Source organism: Podarcis erhardii, assembly GCF_964252035.2.
Source record: "Podarcis erhardii genome assembly, chromosome: Z".
Taxonomy (NCBI): Eukaryota; Metazoa; Chordata; class Lepidosauria; order Squamata; family Lacertidae; genus Podarcis; species Podarcis erhardii.
In genome coordinates, this window is record NC_138504.1 from 8,672,319 (window position 1) to 8,690,776 (window position 18,458).

General features: G+C 41.8%; 1 protein-coding gene across 1 annotated transcript; it reads left to right on the plus strand.

Moving 5' to 3' along the window:
• Positions 1-6,305: 6,305 nt before the first annotated feature.
• TMEM185A (transmembrane protein 185A) lies at positions 6,306-17,661 on the plus strand. Its single transcript, XM_081848127.1, has 7 exons — positions 6,306-6,466; positions 11,738-11,914; positions 12,574-12,781; positions 13,902-13,985; positions 15,234-15,410; positions 16,071-16,194; positions 16,355-17,661. Exons 1-7 carry the CDS (start codon positions 6,429-6,431, stop codon positions 16,597-16,599), a joined length of 1,053 nt encoding a protein of 350 aa, XP_081704253.1. The 5' UTR covers positions 6,306-6,428; the 3' UTR covers positions 16,600-17,661.
• Positions 17,662-18,458: the final 797 nt, after the last annotated feature.

An 18,458-nucleotide genomic window follows, 5' to 3' on the forward strand; every position in this document is an offset into this window, starting at 1 on the left:
TGTGAGTGCTCCAATAGGAGAACAGCCTTTACCAAAGGTGTCATGGGCTTTGAAGACACTTGAACTCAGGATGCAAGGGAGAAATGAGCTAAGAGGAAAGCACGCTTGGCAAACCCTCACTGTGATCAACTCCCACCCAGAAAACTATGTCCCCACTGTGGAAGGACGTGTGGATCCAGAATTGGCCTCCACAATCACTTATGGACTCACGGTTAAAACCCACTGTTCATGGAAGTCAATCTTACTCTGCTACGAGTGATAGAAGAAGAAGAAGAAGAAGAAGAAGAAGAAGAAGAAGAAGAAGAAGAAGAAGAAGAAGAAGAAGAAATCTGGTCGTAGCACTCACCTATTCTTGCAGTGGGGAAACCTTCAAATATTCATATAAAAGCAATCCAACATCGGATTGACACCGTTCCAATGCTGTTCTGCTCAGAAGGAAGATGGTTACCAGAGAAAGCACTTGGGACATGGCTAGGGGCAGCCATCATCCCTGAAGCATGAGACCACATACACAGAAACCCTTCTGCTGGGGTGATCATCACTGCCCTCCTGGTCTCTGAGTGCCAGACAGGTAGCCATCTCAAGGCCAAGAGTGGATCCAACCTACATGGATTGGGGACTTGGCCAGGACAATAGGGGGTACTCAACTTGGCTGGGAAACAGGACCATGCATATATTTCTCTTTGTTTTACTTAATGGGTGTAAGGTGGAGGTCAAGGGAGGGACAGGGACAAACCTGATACTCAGGTGTCTGCCAGAAAAACCTCCCAGTTTGTGACACTGCCCCCCCCCCCCAGAGATGAAGAGAAAGGGATGCTACTTACAGTCTGCCCATGTTGACAACGAAAAGATCCCACCCTCCTATCTAAAGTAACTATCTAAAATGCCCACCCAAGCCTAAATCTGACCCCAACCCCAACCCCTGCCCTAAGTCTATACCTAACCCCCACCCTAACCCTACACTTAACCCTAACTATTCCTCTATCTAAAAAATAAAAATATATACAGAACATGCACAGGTGTGCACAAAAAACAAAAAGCAAAAATATTAAAACAAAGAATAAAAAATAAAATAAAATAAATAAAAGTGTTAAAAGAAAAGAAAATCAAAATAAATCAAATCAAATAAATCAAATAAAAGTAATAAATGAAATCAAAATCAAAATAAGAAAACGAAAAAAGAACAAATCACTAATCCTCCTCTTACTCTCCACCAACTGCCACCACCAACTGCCACCACCACCTCTCTCCTCTAACCTCTCTTCACTAACCCACAATGGCCGCCTGCAAGCCAGTGGCTTTTAAAGGAGAAGCAAGAGATGTCACAAAGGAGGGCGGGTCCTTGTCACCGTGGCAACCCCCCCCCCCACACACCAGGACCTGGCCGCACCTGGCCCCTCCTGAGTGGTGATGCTCCTCTGTCAGAACTCGGAGGCACCTGATGTTCCGCCTGCAGAATGCTCTAATCCCAAACTCTCTAGCCCTACGACTGGCTTGGCCACGATAAATCCATTTGTTTCTAAGGTGTTTGGTGGCTCTCTTTTTCTACGTTTGCTGCGGGGGGCTTAATAATATCACTACCCTTCTGCACTCTGTGAATTAAGCAGGGCATGGATTTGCAAGCATTTGTAACTTCTGCCACATAATTTTCTGGTGGAACTCAAATCGGGAGAGAAAAGGGTAAATGCAGCCTGCTCTTTCCATGTGGGTGGCACATTTCGTAGTGCATGCAAGTTTAATGGTGGGCCATAACACTAAAGGCAGGCGCGTTGGGGACCTGTCCGGCCTAAGTGGGGAAAGGAACCATCAAATTTGCTCATAAAACCTCTCTGGCATGGGAGCACATGAATTCCAGAGCCATGGGCACATGAATGCTTCACAGTCTGTTGTTTTTTTGCAGAATTCACATTTGGAAATATGTCCAGTCGCAAAGAGCACATACCTGCTTCCTTCCAAAGGAGTGCTAAAATCAAATTAACAAGTCCTCAAAGAGGCATGCCTGTTCCAGTCCCCCCCTCAGATAGTCTCAAAGGGCGAGGAAGCCAGTGCAAATTTATCAGCAATTTCAGCAGACGTTGTGTCTAAAGAGTGCAGCAGCTACCTTTGGGCTGATCAAAATCCTGGCCCCTTGGCTGAGTGTCCTGGAGTATGCACAGAAATCATTGACCTCCAAGGGGGATGTAGCATTTCAAAGACCACAGGGCAAATGTGCTCCTGAGCATATGCAGAATCCTTTTCCTCTGGTGAGGTGTGGGGAACCTTTGGCCACCCCAGCTCTTGCTTAGACTGCAACTCCTGTCAACTCCAGCAAGCAGGAGTTTGGCAACATCTGGAAGGCCAGAGGTTCCCCACACCTGAGCTAGAGACTGTGCAGATATCTGTGGATTCTGGAGTCCCAGAATTCGCCTTAGGTATAGTTTTTCATGGATGTTAGTGACTTCACCTGCCTGATACTGCATAGGAGGTGACCTAGGATGAGATTGCTGGCAGGTACTCATGCTATGGCCTGGCTGACTTGCTTGCACAGTAAACAGGAGATGAGTACTCAGTGTGTAATCTGATCACAGTGAAGAACGGTAGCAACTTCCCCAAATCTCTTGCTGGGTCTGCCTGCTGGCAAATATAACATTGAATCACAATGGTACAAAATAACTCAGCAAGCTGACATTTATCAAGAGTTAAACAAAGGTTAGTGTACTAAATATTATTTCCAATTCTAGGTAGTTTTCTACTGGAGAAATACCATATATGATTATAAAAATCTAAAGCAAAAATTATTTTAAAATATGATTTCATTTCTAGATCAGACAGACAAGATTTCTTCTACGATATAGTTCTTTCTTTATTACATACACAGAAAGCTTCTATTTTTAAACAGGAAATATTTTTGTAACCTAAGGTCTGTTATACAAATCCATACAGATGTTCATTTTGTTACAGTGTAGCACCCTGCTTGTGGTTAACGCTTAGCTGGAATGAAATATTCAACGCAGCAATAGAGAAATTAAAATAGTAATTTATTTGTCAGACAAATAAATAAGAGGCACAGTGGTACATGGTTACCAAGCTCTGGCCTGGCCTCCTGCCATCCTGGCCAGCACTTATATTTCCTTAATCCAGCCCCCTTTGCTCCTCCTGTGGCTGCCTCTGTCCAATCAGCCTGGTTGAAATTCCTATTGGCTGTTTGCTAGAACCAATCACAAAAGATACACCCACTTCCTTCTGTCCTTATATGGGAGACAAAGAGCTATATATAAATGACAAATAAGTAATAATATATCTTACATGGAATCTTAATTACCAGCTCACCTCTTACCCTCCTTGCCCTATTGCCTTCTAAAACAAATGGTTAATCTTACATTTTTATCTTCAACAGATGTCAAGGATCTTGAGTTCACATCAACATTGAAAGATTTCCTTCAATTGAAGGTTTCTAAACAAATGCCTGACAACTATATATCAAGAGTGCTCTATGGCGTCTCCTGTCTAGCAGGGGGGCTAGGCTCATTTGCCCCTCTGGTCTCCTATTACAATATGACTCTATGAAATAAGAATCTAGCATTTCTTAAATCCTTTGCATAATTACATTTAAGCCAATATATTTAAGCTAATATATTTCATACATTTGTCATAGGTAGCCTTTTAAAAGAATAAAGCTTCTCAAAGTGAAAAGGAAGGAACTCAGTAAAAAAACAGCTTTTAAAAGAAGCCTCTTCAGTTTGCACCTCCCCCTTTCACCCTCCTCTCCAGCCTCAAAATAAAATAGAAAGAAGCTACTTCTTCTACAGCCAAGCCAGTTGCCTTTCCCAATATTTAACACATTTAACCTTTTTAACTCTCTCAGTTTAAGAAAGAAACAGCTTTAGAAAAGACTTTTCAAAAATGCTCTCTTTTCTGTCAGCTAAATGTTTTTCCCCATTTGCTCCTGGCCTTTGAAAATACAACTCAAGGTTTAAGAGAGGCCCCATGGTATCATTTTACTATTTGCCCATTCCTAATTGTGTTTTACAATCTGCAAGGTCAGTTGTCTGTAATTCCTTTTTTTATGACTTTGAGAATTGTTTTTCCTGCTATAAATCAGGGGGGGGCCCTTGTCTTAGGAGGAAAAACATCTTGCCAAGGTTCTTTCTGCCTGGCATGAAACATTTGAAAATCCTTTTTAAAGCTCATTTTAAATACAAGCAAGCCTTAATAAAATATATATATGCTTTGATAAAAATGCAGGCTTATGATTAGATGCCTCAACAGTTCTGTTAAGTTGTATACAAATTATAAAGATTCCAAGTTTTTTTATGTTCTGCCATGAGTCTATCGCAGGTTTTGCCATTACTGCGTATTCTGATACTTTCCCTTTCCATTTATCTATTCCAGGACATATGTCAGATTTCCATACGTTAGCCAACACCACTCTGACTGCTGTGGTCATATAACTAAATAGTTCCACTGACAATTTCACAATACAGTAGCTGAAGGAGTGATTCCCAACGGCATAGTTTTGGGGTCCAATGCAAATTTTGGGGTTGTTTTTTTTTTTACATTTTTTCATTTCAAAATGAACTTTCCTCCAAAACTTTTTGGTCTTTTCACACATTCACCATAAATGGAAGAAGGTTCCTTGAGGTCTATGACATTTCCAGCAATGTCCATTCATTTCATTATTCATCTTCTGTATATCTTTCAAAGTTATATACCATTGAAAGAATATTTTTGTACAGTCATACCTCATGTTACGGCCACTTCAGGTTACGTGTTTTCGGGTTGCAGACTGCGGGAAACCCAGAAGTACTTCCGGGTTTTGCCGCTCACGCATGCGCAGAAGCGCCAAATTGTGCCGGTGCCTGCGCATATGCAACACTTCAGGATGTGAACGCTGCGGGTTGCGGACATGCCTTCATCACGGATTACGTCCACAACCCGAGGTTTCACTGTACCAGTTTTGTTTTAGGGCTTAACTTGCAGTGAATTTTATTCCTTTATTCATAATTGTTCTCATTGTTCCACTGTAAACTGTTCTTAAAATTTTTGCATCCATTTTGTCATATAATGTTTTGCTGGTTCGGGCTCGGTGTCATATTTGAGTAATAGTTTATAAATTTTACCCAAAAGGTAAAATTTATATGATGGACTCAAATTCTGTCTTTTCACTGATTTAACTGTTTGCCATACAGTCTTTCTTGAATCTGAATATTAGTTGACAGTATGTAAGCAGTTTCATATTTTTTCTCCTCTTTAATACTTCGGCATGTATTTGATCTGTTCTTGAAGATGAACCATATCTTGGTACAATATATAGTCGTACATTCTCCTCTCGGCTCTGATAATAATGTTCCAGTGGTGACATTAACAGTGCTGCTAAGGGCATTTTGTGATTTTTGTAGTGCAACTCATGATTTTTGTGGTGCAGGCTATGCCCCTGGATATTATGTGTGAATTGATGGTGAGTTTGGGGTAGCTCAATGCATAAAGCATGAGGATCCATGAGGATCCGTGCTTCAAAATCATGTTTTTGGGCCATGGAGTTGCCAGGAAGCCGTGGATACATGATTTTTGTGGTGCAATCTGTGACCATGGCCATGATATTTGATCTGATGGTGACTTTGGGCTGATCTAGTGCAAAAATTATGAGGATCCATGTTTTTTAACCATGGTTCTGCCTACAGACACGTGGTGTATAGTATCATGGTGTTTTTATTTTGTTTCAATATAAAAATCATATGAATTCATGAGGATCTGTTTTTGTGGTGCTGCAGGGCGGCTAAGTGTTGGATCCACGTTTTTTATAGTCCAGTCTGTAGGCGTGCCTTCCAGATGTGATATGACACTGGATTTGTTGGAGTTATTTTTTAAAAAGTGGAGGATCCCTGAGGATCCGTGCCGATCCGCCTTTAACCCAGACCCCCGGTTGAGCATTAATCTCAGAGTCGTGGATTCCGGCCTCAAGTTAGGCAAAAAAAATTCCTGCATTGCACGGAGACGGGGTTGGGCGCTGGATTGTGGTCCCTTAACCTATGTTGCGATTCCCTCCCCAGTTGCTTAGAAAAAGCTTTTATCCCCTTGCCCTTCCCTGCGCTGCAACCGGGCAAAGCTTCGACGGCGCTTACGGCGCAGGCGCCTGGTCGCCGCGCACGCGCACTGCCTTCCCAACTCCTTTATCCGGCGGAGGTGGGCGGGGCCCAGAGCTTTCGGTGGTGGGCGGGGAAGGAGGGGGAAAAAAGCAGCCTAGGGCGCAAGGGAGTAGGGAGAGGAGGGGTAGCTGGGAACAGCCTCCGAGATCTCGCGCGTGCGCATCCGAGCGGCGGCGCAGGCGCAGTGCGGCCCGGCCGCTGTGAGGGGACGGGACAGGGCGGGCGGCTGTCGGGCGGCGGACATTTTTTTGGGGGGTCCCGCGATGCGCCCCCTGTGAGAAGGGCGGCGGAAGGCGGATCGCCATGAACCTGAGGGGCTTGTTTCAGGACTTCAATCCCAGGTGAGGCCGAAAGGGGCCGAGGCGGAGACCGGTTCTGTGAGGGTTCAGAGGGGCCTCGGAGGGGCGGCTATTGTTATTCGCGAGAAACCCTATTGTTCTTTTCATGGCTGCTATTCCTTGGCCCGCACCGTCGGAACTCCCTGCCCCTTGAGGTCAAGGAGGCGCCTTCGCTGCGCTTTGTACTCTTTTCGGCCCCTGCTAATCGGGGGGTGGGGGTGGGAAGCCCACCCAGGTGCTTAGGAGGAAGCCGAGGCGAATCCTAAACACTTTTTGGCATTTCGGCTTCCGCGTGTTGTGAATTTTTCCTCGATTTTACTGGGGCGGGGGGCGGGGAAGGTAAGAGTGTTGCAAACCGCCTCGAGGGGTGTCTCTCTCTCCTTTTTTAAAACAATCAAGTGGTGCATAAGTCTTACGAAGTGAATAAAATAAAACGGATGGCATTTTAAAAAACAAACCATAAACCAGTGCTTATACCTTATAAAGTAAACAGAAGTGTGTGTGTGTGTGTGTGTGGCATTATTTGTTCATCTGTCTCGTCCCGCTGAAGCTATTGCAGAAGATAAAATACGCAAAGCAGACGAAATGGAAACCAGAAAATTTTGTCAGATGAGTGAACCCGCTTCTCCCGATGGATTTTAACATAACATCCCCACATACTCTGACGTTTTACTATTTTTTTTTATGTACTGTGTAAGCAACCCAGAGTGGCTAGGGAAACCCAGCCAGATGGGCGGGGTATTATTATTATTATTATTATTATTATTATTATTATTATTATTATTTGCTTTCAAATTCCAAAGCAGGCCGCTTATGTCCCCCCAATTGTTGACATCTGTCTGTCTTCTGACAGTGAAGTCAAACTGTTGGGAGAGTGCCCCCAATAATACAAATCAGATACACAGTTGACCTCCTAAAACCTAGAGCTTTAAACCTTTGAACAAGACCTGCTCTTAGGTCCTTGTGGATTGGTCTAAACCAGTTAGTAGCCTGGTAGATCTTCAGGAACATTGCCTCCACATGGACAAGCTTCCACTTCACAAAGTATGTGGAGATAGATATCTTCCTTTGAATGTGGCAGAGTGCACAGGCTGGAACCACAGGACTATAAATGCTTTTTTCTGCATTTGACATTTGGTGATGCTGGTTACATAGTAAGGGTGAGGTGTCTGAATGGTTTGGCCTGCCAAGGGGCACATTCAGGCAGGCAGGCAGAAGTGCAATCAGCACAAAAATCATGCTTTAGAATGTGAGATTTCATCTTTCCACATGACATCTCTTCTTTTAAAATAAAATAAAATTACTAGTTGCTTTATCTTGCCCAGGGGCAATCCAAAGCAACTTAATTTTTTTGTGTGGGGGAGAGAATCTCTCATTAAGCATGAGTGGCATGAGCTAACGGTGTGTGGGGTGTGTGTGTGTGTGTGTGTGTGTGTGTGTGTGTATGTGTGTGTGTGTGTGTGTGTGTGTGTGTATATATATATATATAGTGCATATACACATTCATAACATTCTCCTAGGAGCACAGGATAGTGTATGGCATTGAAAAGTATGCTGCCTTTGCAGCTGGAAGTTCCATGGTCTATTGGCTGGTAGCTGTGGATGCTGCATGGAGCCTGGGGGTGGTAAAAGGTGTTCCTGAACTTGAAGCAAGTATCTGGGGTAGTGGAATGCAGGAGAGAAGTATTTCCCATAGCTAAGCTGCTGGGGAGAAAAGCAATACATTTAGCCCCATTTATGTATGACATACTAACAACTTCGGTTTGATTTAAAAGGGGAATAGATAAATTCATGGAGCTGATAAGGCTTTCAGTGGCTGCTAGTATGCTTACCTACCATTGAATACCAGTTACTAGGGGACAGCAGGTGAAAAGACATACTGCTCTCACATCTTGTTTGTGGGCTTCCCATAGGCGTTTGGTTGGCTACCATGGAAAACAGGATGCTTGACTATATGGGCTTCTGGTTTGATCAGCAGGGCTCATGTGCTTGCATTCCCAAGGAGAGTTCCTTTTAAGCATGGATGCAGTGACATGAAGGAGAATCTCCTTAGGTTAAAACCAATGGTAGCTTTATTAGAGTGGGTAACTTGTTGTGTAAGGTGCAGCACATGTTTTTTGCCAGTCTCTCTACCAGCTTCAGACCCCTGAAAAACGGTACTTTAGGGTTAGGAAACTCCCTGGAAGAGCATGGAATATTGCACAGCAGACCGTAGTAGTTATAGGGGGATCAGTGAAAATTGAGTGACCTACATGACTGGAAGAGCTTTCCACTCCTAGTACAAAGCCATCAGTGTCCATATTTTTAGGTATTTATAACTCACACTTGCATCTTCCTTCTAGAAGCTCACGTAGGAAGATGCAAGTGTGAGTTATAAATACCTAAAAATATGGACACCACATGAAGTTGGGAGATTGCAGCCATCCTGGAATCATTGTGGCTGAAGGGAGACTTGAGACACAGCCCAGCTTGATTCAAGGCCATGCTGTCAGCTACACTGGCCTTGTAAATAAGGTGAGTACAGGCAACCCTCCATTTACATGGAGATTACTTCTGAGGCACAGTGAAATCACGTAAATTTTAAACACCATTGGAAAAGCCTGCAAACACGTCACCCTGTCTAGCCCCTTTTTGTGATACTTTTTTTGGGTCACTTGGGTTCAGTGCGATGCACCGTTGTGCATGTACTGAACATATGTAAATTTAGGGGCGGGTTGCCTGTAATAAAAATTACTGCCGGCAGAAAAGAAACAGGGGTCCATCCTTCCTTCAACATCTGCATTTCTGTAGTAGGTGCAGAACAGGTGGCATCCCACTTCTGGCAGCCTGCTTGGTTTCTGTGTTGATGACAGCAGATGAATGAAGAGCTCCATCCCTCTTTTGTCAGTCTGCTTATTCACCTGCATGGAATTCATTATTTATGTCATGGCTGCCAGGCTGTGGTTTAAATACAAAGTTTGGTTGTGGAGTAGGTGTGGTTAGGGCATTTTAGTGATTTTTGTTAATATTGTCCAGTTCAAAGTGGTAATCTTTACAACAGCCCTGTAAGGCAAGCCAGCATTCAGGTTCTCCAATATTGTAGTTATGGGCTGACAGAGAGTGATTTGACTAAAACAACTTAAAGAGGTGAGATTTGATACAGGGACTTTTTGAAACATGCTGCACTGGTTTCAGTCAAAGGTCTTTCTAATCCAGCATCCTGTTTCCATTAGTGGCTAGCCAGATGCTTCCAGGATGACCACAGACTTGCTTGAAAGGAATAACCCTGCCTTGTTTGTCTCATGACAACTAGTGTTCAAAGGTTTTCTATCTCTGGATCCCAAGGTTCTTATTATGACTAAGTAGCTAGTAGAGCTTTATGTCACTTAGCTTGTACATCACACCCTATCTATTACTTCTTTGGAGCAACAAATGAAAACTGGGACATATAAATTATGGAAGGCTTAAATCTTATAAAGAGAAAACCAGAAAAGTGTTTTTTGGGTTTTTTTTAAAAAAAACATTGAATAGAATTAGTGCCAGGAAAGTCTGAATATTGTGGGGAAACAGCTGGGTTTTAAAAACATATTGCTTTTTACAAGGTAAAATGGAATTAATCTATTGTGAATTGAATTTTATGACTCATCATTACTTGCCAAACTCCTTGGTATGGAGTAGGGAAAAAGCAAATACATACCCTGTTATGAGGTTAAAGGTAAAGGGACCCCTGACCGTTAGGTCCAGTCATGGATGACTGGGGTTGCAGCACTCATCTTGCTTTACTGGCCGAGGGAGCCGGCGTACAGTTTCCAGGTCATGTGGCCAGCACATTCTCTTATAAGAGAATTCTCTTATAACATTCTCTTATAAGAGAATTGAGTCTGGCCCAATTGGTTCTACAGCTCTATGGCAAGTGGTTTTGTTGTAGCAAAAGTGTTTTGATAGATCAACTAATTTGTTGAGTTTTAAGAGCATGCCTGGAACTTTAAAAAGTAATGCAGGAAGCTTCCCAAGGCATATATACCTGGTGTGTAGTGCCAGATAGCTGAGCTATGTTCTTGGAATAGAAATAGCTCCTTAGCTTATTAGTACAGTCTTACCAATGTATAATATATGGGTCTTTTGGAAGATTTTGCTGCTCATGTGATAGGACCTAGGTGTGCAGGTAGACTGAGTCAGAGTGCATTTGGATCTTTATTTGTTCAGTGCTTTAGATGTATATTGAATTTATAAAGATACCTAGGACACCAACATACATACCCTAAAAATGTAAATTCCTTGATGTTAATGTGTTTGTTACTAGAAGACTGGACTACTGCAATGTTCTGTATGTGGGGCTTCCTTCACGCTTGATCCGGAAGCTGCAGTTAGTGCAGAACACTGCAGCATGATTGCTGACTGGAGCGAGGCGTTATCAGCATATAACACCTGTGCTTACAGATCTACACTGCTTGCTGATTTGCTACTGGCCAAGTTCAAGGTGTTACTATTAGTATAAAGCCCTTAACAACCTGGGACCAGTTAACCTACAATATCGTCTTACCCTACATGTGCCTACTTGATGGCTTGGATTGGTGGAAATGGCACTACTACAGGTGCCATATCATACCCATTCTTCATTTCTAAGATCTCAGTTGTTTAGTGTGGCAGTACCTGCACTTTGGAACTCCCTGCCTATTGAGATGAAGAAAGCTCCTTCAATGTGCCCTTTCTGGTGCCTGCTGAAAACATTCCTATTTAGACAAGCCTACCCAGATGCGGGACGCAGGTGGCGCTGTGGGTTAAACCACTGAGCCTAGGGCTTGCCGATCAGAAGGTCGTCGGTTCAAATCCCCGTTGAGCTCCCGTTGCTCGGTCCCAGCTCCTGCCAACCTAGCAGTTTGAAAGCATTGCAAAGTGCAAGTAGATAAATCGGTACCGCTGCGGTGGGAAGGTAAACGGCGTTTCTGTGCTCTGCTCTGGTTTGCCAGAAGTGGCTTAGTCATGCTGGCCACACGACCCGGAAGCTGTACACTGGCTCCCTCGGCCAATAAAGTGAGATAAGCGTCGCAACCCCAGAGTCGGTCATGACTGGACCTAATGGTCACGGGTCCCTTTACCTTTATCTTTACCCAGATGCTTGGAAAGTTGAGGTAATATTAATCTGTTTTAGTATTTTAACTTTTGCATGTTTTAAAGTAGGGTTGTAAACTCTTTTTGGTTCTACTGTTTTATCTTTTGTAAACTGCTTAGATTTTTTTACAATCTAGTGTGTATAAATAAATAATTCTCTCTCTTTTTTAACGCCCCCCCCAGCAAATTTCTTATCTATGCCTGCCTGCTGCTCTTCTCAGTTTTGCTTTCTCTTCGTTTGGATGACAAGATTCAGTGGAGCTACTGGGCAGTGTTTGCTCCAATATGGCTGTGGAAGTTGATGGTAATTGTGGGCGCCTCAGTAGGAACTGGAGTATGGGCACGAAACCCACAGTATCGGTAAGAGTAATATACTTTTTGTGTATTTAAATAATCTGTGGGTTAATTCATGTAAAATTTGTGGTACAGTGGTACCTCAGGTTAAGTACTTAATTCGTTCCGGAGGTCCGTACTTAACCTGAAACTGTTCTTAACCTGAAGCACCACTTTAGCTAATGGGGCCTCCTGCTGCTGCCATGCCGCCGGAGTCCGATTTCTGTTCTCATCCTGAAGCAAAGTTCTTAACCTGAAGCATTATTTCTGGGTTAGTGGAATGTGTAACATGAAGCGTATGTAACCTGAGGTACCACTGTATAACCACTGAGAGTGCTTGTGTGGGCCCTGTTGCTACACAATCTTAGTTCCCTCGCAATACTGCTTTTCAGATGGGGATAGGAGCATGGTAGTTTAGTAGATGACCTTAACCAAAAAAACAAGTCCTCTATGCAGTTAGTGCCACTTTGGAATATGGCATGTTAGCAATTATCCTGTGGTTACTTATCTATGTACACCCCATGAACACAACAGGTGACCTTTCCCTCTAAGGGTATAGCATCTTTGCAGAAAGTATAAGTAATATGTAGAGAGCAGGCTAAGTCAAATCCCCGTGAATATGTGGATAAAGTTGTATTGTTCATCTAACATAATACTGTATATATTTTTTTTCTGCCCCCCTTTAGTGCAGAAGGAGAAACATGTGTGGAGTTCAAAGCCATGTTAATTGCAGTTGGCATCCACTTGTTACTCCTGATGTTTGAAGTGCTAGTCTGTGATGGGATTGAGAGAGGAACCCGCTTCTGGCTTCTAGTCTTTATGCCATTGTTCTTTGTGTCTCCGGTATCCGTTGCAGCTTGTGTTTGGGGCTTTCGGCATGACAGATCTCTGGAGGTGAGACTGCTGGATGGGTGGGTTAGTGCTGTGGTGGGGGTTGAGGGCTCTAATTTATAATTGTAGTTTATAAACTGAAAATTTCTGTTTCTATCTCAGTTTTCTTTTGAATCATGTTGCAAATAAATTTTTAGTAGATGTATATATTATATCATATTATATTGCTTAGCATGGAAAAGTAATTGTGCTGGCTCCTAGAGAGTTGATCAGGGTGGCTTTCCAACTTCAGACCTGCTGCCCTGAGCTATACCATACTTTGGCTGGGTGTTACATCCAAATTCAGTCATATGGTTTATCTTCCCCAGACAGGTTTTCTATGGAAAACCACAGAACACACTTTTAGTTTCAGCATGCCCTGGCCCCAGTGAGCCAAATTTGACAGGTAGGCAGGACATTGTGTATGATGTCAGGTGCAGGGTGGGCATGGCTTCCCAAAAATGGCATCATGAGCCAAATGGGGAAGTGAGAGCTGGACCATAAAGAAGGTGGATCGCTGAAGAATTGATGCTTTTGAATTATGGTGCTGGAGGAGACTCTTGAAAGTCCCATGGACTGCAAGAAGATCAAACGCACCCATTCTGAAGGAAATCAGCCCTGAGTGGTCACTGGAAGGACCGATCCTGAAGCTGAGACTCCAGTATTTTGGCCACCTCATGAGAAGAGAAGACTCCCTGGAAAAGACCCTGATGTTGGGAAAGATGGAGGGCACAAGGAGAAGGGGACGACAGAGGACGAGATGGTTGGACAGTGTTCTCGAAGCCACAAACATGAGTCTGACCAAACTGCGGGAGGCAGTGGAAGATAGGAGTGCCTGGCGTGCTCTGGTCCATGGGGTCATGAAGAGTCGGACATGACTAAACGACTAAACAACAACAACATTGGGCCAGATTTGGCCCCTAGGCTAGAATGCCCAAAGGGCCTTATTAACTTCCTGTTTATGTTTCAATTGTGGTGGCACACTCACAATATATTATCGAATTTGCCTTCAAGAAGCAAAATGTTTAGCTCAAAAATTATGTACAGGTGCTGTGTTGAGTGTATTTTGACTGTGGTAGCATTCTAGGGGGGTGAGGATAAAACCCTATTTGATTCTGACATGCCTGCTTTTATTGTTTCCTAGCTGGAAATCCTGTGTTCTGTCAATATTCTCCAGTTCATATTCATTGCACTCCGACTGGATGAAATTATCAAGTGGCCATGGCTTGTACGTAAACTGTGCTCATTTTTAATGCTATTTTCAAAGCTTGTAAGGTTTTATGCAAATGCTAAGTGTGATGGCTATCTAAGGAAAATGGTTTTTTTAATTATGGCATACATGGAAACCTGAGCAATAATCCACGAAGCAAATTGACCACTTGTTTTAACAAACCTTAAGATGCATCGTAAATAGTAGGTGAGCCTTCTGTATTTATTGTTTCTTCAATTTACAAGCCACACTTTTATTAACAGGGTGACATACAACTAAAAAACAAGTATGGCAAAATCATAATGGAAAGCACATAAGCTGTAGCAAAACTATCAAAATATCAAAAATATCACTAAAATCATAAAGCAACCTTATAACTTGTGATAAAAACATAATGGAATACCATGGCAATTTTTTAAAAAAATTGCCTGCTTTCTAAAATCCATAAGTAAGTCCCAGGCATTCTATATCTAAGGTACGGTGGATGAGAAAGCTCTCTTTGTGGTCACCATGTACTTATTCAGGTGGTGGTGGGAATTCAGAGGGCCTCGGATGAATAACAAAGAGTTTGGAAGATGCTGAAGACGCTGAAGAAAGACGTGAGCAGAATAAACAGTAAATGAAATTTAGGCTGCCGTGATGTCCATAAGACGTTATAAGGGTTTCTGTGCTGCAAGGACAAACTATAAAGGTCTCCTTTTCAGATGTGTGTCTGATATGGTCTTCAGAATGTAAGGTGCAAATTACATTGAAAGACATCGAGCACATTAGTGGTGGGTTTATCTTAGTCTCCTGCTTCATAATGCGTCTTCCATATGAAGACAATATTGACACTGTAAGCTCTGTGAAACCAGTTGCCCCCCCCCCAACTGATATCTCCATTATATTATACCCCTCACCCTACACCACTTTCTAGTATATGGGTACATGAAGAAACTCCTCTCTAAGTTTTAGACTTCAAGTGAAGCAAAGTTCATCTTTTAAGATAAATCTTGTTTAAGTATTGTACTAAGGCAAAACTTCTTAAAGCTGTGGTGGGGAGGAGATAGATTTATAGTTCCAAGTACTGTGTGTTCTTTGAGGTAGGTTCATCTGATTGCATGACTGTTGTTAAAGGTAAAGAGTCTCTGTAGGGTTTTAAAGGAGCTGCACTGAAAGGATTTTCAAACATAATGACAAATTTCAGAACTGGTACTACCTTCATAGGAAAACTGGGCAGCTTTTCTGACTGATAAGTGAAAGCATTCTCTCCCTACTTATTTGCAGGTTGTCTGTGTCCCTCTGTGGATCCTGATGTCCTTTCTGTGTTTGGTTGTGCTCTATTACATTGTCTGGTCAGTCCTATTCTTACGCTCAATGGATGTGATTGCTGAGCAAAGAAGAACTCACATAACGATGGCCATCAGTTGGATGACAATCGTAGTTCCATTACTCACCTTTGAAGTAGGCAAAACACTATCTATTTACCTTGTGAGGTTGGAATATTGTCTGGGAGATCATTCACAGTTCTTTTAATAGTGTGCCTTTTTAGAGGCAGTCACAGTTGCAAATGGAGCTGCTGTTGTGAATAAGATTTTCACATCAAAATGAGGAGTGTGTCTTAGTGTTGGGAGGGCATAACAATGAGTATTGAGTGCCTGATTTCTAGAGCGGTGTTGATAGTTGTGTGAGAGGATTATGAATTCTGTGATCTCTGTAAATTGTACATACTAAGCACATTTGTGCATAGGCATCTTGCATAGCTTCTTTCACTTCTAGTTGCAAAGAGTTATTTTGCAACTAGGTTCTAGTACTTGCAACTACAAATACATTTTCAAACTATATTTGTAGTTGCAAGTACTAGAAGCTACTGAGGTTGTCAGTATTCTCCACCCAGTACCAAACTGTGTCAAATATGCAGTCATGACTGAAAAAGGCCTTCTTGAAAACAGACACATGGTTGTCTGAAAAGATTGCTAGCCCTATGAGACCTGTGAATGTAAGATAATGTCTAGAATTGGGTTCCTACTAGGTTTGGAAAAAATTCACATTAAAATAATCTAGTGTTCCTAAGGAAGGGGATGTATTAAGCTTGAAACTGAAACTCCCTAATTGTCTTTCTAGATCCTGCTTGTGCACAGATTGGATGGACACAATACATTCTCATATATACCCATATTTGTTCCTCTCTGGCTCTCACTGATAACTTTAATGGCAACAACATTTGGACAGAAAGGAGGCAATCATTGTAAGTATTCTGCAGAGAAGCCTTCTCCTTATTCTTCTCATATTGAAATAACATCCTTTCATTTTTACGTGCAGCAGAAAGAGGTCTGTTTGTTTTGCTTCTTGGTTTTTGGTCAATTTCATTTTAGACTGAAGGTCTCAATAATCCTTTGTTTGTACAGGGTGGTTTGGAATCCGCAAAGACTTCTGTCAGTTTCTACTTGAAATTTTCCCATTCCTAAGAGAGTACGGCAATATTTCTTACGATCTGCATCATGAAGATAATGAAGAAGCAGAAGAAACCCCTGTCCCAGAACCTCCGAAAATAGCTCCAATGTTTCGGAAGAAGACTGGAGTGGTCATTACTCAGAGTCCTGGGAAATACGTTATACCGCCTCCCAAATTAAACATTGATATGCCAGATTAAAAGTGAACTCGGCCATGTAGCACATAGCTAGGACTGACTACTCCCTGTTAAATCACAACTGGGAATCAGTGGCCAACTTTTATGTCATGCCTTCGTTTTTGTTTATGGATAGCAGTGTCTGCTTTAATGGCTTGTAATGTAGATAATGTAGATTTGTTTTAATATAATTAGAGAGTTTCAGTGTATTTGCATATGAAATACCACGCCAGTAAAACAAATGAGAATGCAATAGCTGGGATAAGGTTCACAAATGGAAAGCATTTTATCAGGTCTCATGTTTATGGCATATACTCTTGGTTTGGCCGTGAGCATTGAACCATCAGTGTAGAGTTTGTTAGCTACGGAGTCCAAGTTTTTACACAGTACAATTAAGAATTTAAAATAACTATCCTACCTAACAAACCTGCCTAGTTACAGATGGGCAAGGCATGTTGAAATCAGTGGCCTTTGCACACATGTAACTTGTGGGCTGGATTGTACCCACAGTGTTTTAGAGAAGTGGAAAATGCAGCTTTATTTGTTAATCTTCCTGCTTTGTTTTAATTAAAGCTTGCCTGTATAGTATTTATGTGAATTTTGGCAATGTAATATATTTTAAAACTGTACAGTATAAATATGTAAAAGTATTTTTTTAAAGGGCTGTGTGAAATGCATAATCTATTGTGAGTGACATATTTTGTGTCAATCTGTACACTCAACTTCCATTTATGTTAATATACCATAGTCAGGGAGTTTTAATAATAATAATAATTTTAGTCACACGGTGGTATATCAGCATGCTCCTTAGCCTCTTAATTTCACTATTAAACCATGAACACTGTGCTTCAAGCATGTTCTCAGGTAGGACTTCTAGGTTCTTCCACTGTTAATGGATCAAATTACCTTGATAAAGATATGTAAATTATTGTGTAAATAACCACAATCTTTGTACTGTAGAGGAAAAGGGAAAGTACTAGCTTTTTGAAAAGTTGCTTTTCCACTTTTGTTAAAATGTAATTGTTCGTTAATCTTATTTCTCAGTCTCCAAATTTTTGGCTGGTCAATAAAGTATCCTGTATTGCTTGCTTAGCTCTCTATTTTCTACAAAGCATATAATAACTCTATAGTTTCATAGATATACTTCCAAACTCCCTGATTTGTTTAGGAACCAGGGTTGGGATGTGCCCATGATGAAGTACCATATTCTGTTTGGTAAAATTCCTGATCTTTAATGGAAGAAAAATACATGACATAGGATTCATTTATAAGCCATTTTGTGATGACATGGGCATTCTCTAGATTTACCATTTAGGTTCTAAATGACAACAATAGTAAAAATCAACTTAAGAAGTCCTATTGTGCTCGGTTCAAAAACTGAGCAGAAAGCAAAAACTTAGTGGTTCTGTTCTGTGAACACTTGCAGAAGACTTCTAGCAGGGCAGTGCCACAATTTTTCAAGGGGGCATTAGAATATTCAGATTATAATATCAAAAACATAATGGATAAAGACACAGCCATGTGATGAACACTAGCAGATCTTTAAAAGAGCTTTGTGAAAGAATCTTGACTACATGGAAGAGTTTCCTTGCATTTAGGGTCACTTTTTTATGCTCCATTCTTCAGCTAGGTTGGAAACAGCCATTCCATGTATGGAAGGACACTTTTTAACCCAAGCCATTTTTCTGTTATTGTACAACAAAGTTGCTTGAAATTTGGCATAAAACTTCCTTTGTCTGAAAAAGGAACGGTTTAATTACAATGATAGAAAATTCAGTGCAGGCAGGGCTTGTACTGGAATAGCAAATGAGAAGTTGCCTCCTTATTCACAAGCTTGCGTGGAACAGATTTCCTCTTCACCAGGTGACAAATTTTAAGCACAT

What these genes read in the sequence shown, in the direction of transcription:
- TMEM185A (XM_081848127.1), top strand. Translation starts at nt 6,429, where the DNA reads ATGAACCTGAGGGGCTTGTTTCAGGACTTCAATCCCAG. An exon ending in GCACGAAACCCACAGTATCG is followed by an intron (nt 11,915 to 12,573) that starts GTAAGAGTAATA and finishes GCCCCCCTTTAG; the next exon opens with TGCAGAAGGAGAAACATGTG. An exon ending in ACAGAAAGGAGGCAATCATT is followed by an intron (nt 16,195 to 16,354) that starts GTAAGTATTCTG and finishes TTGTTTGTACAG; the next exon opens with GGTGGTTTGGAATCCGCAAA.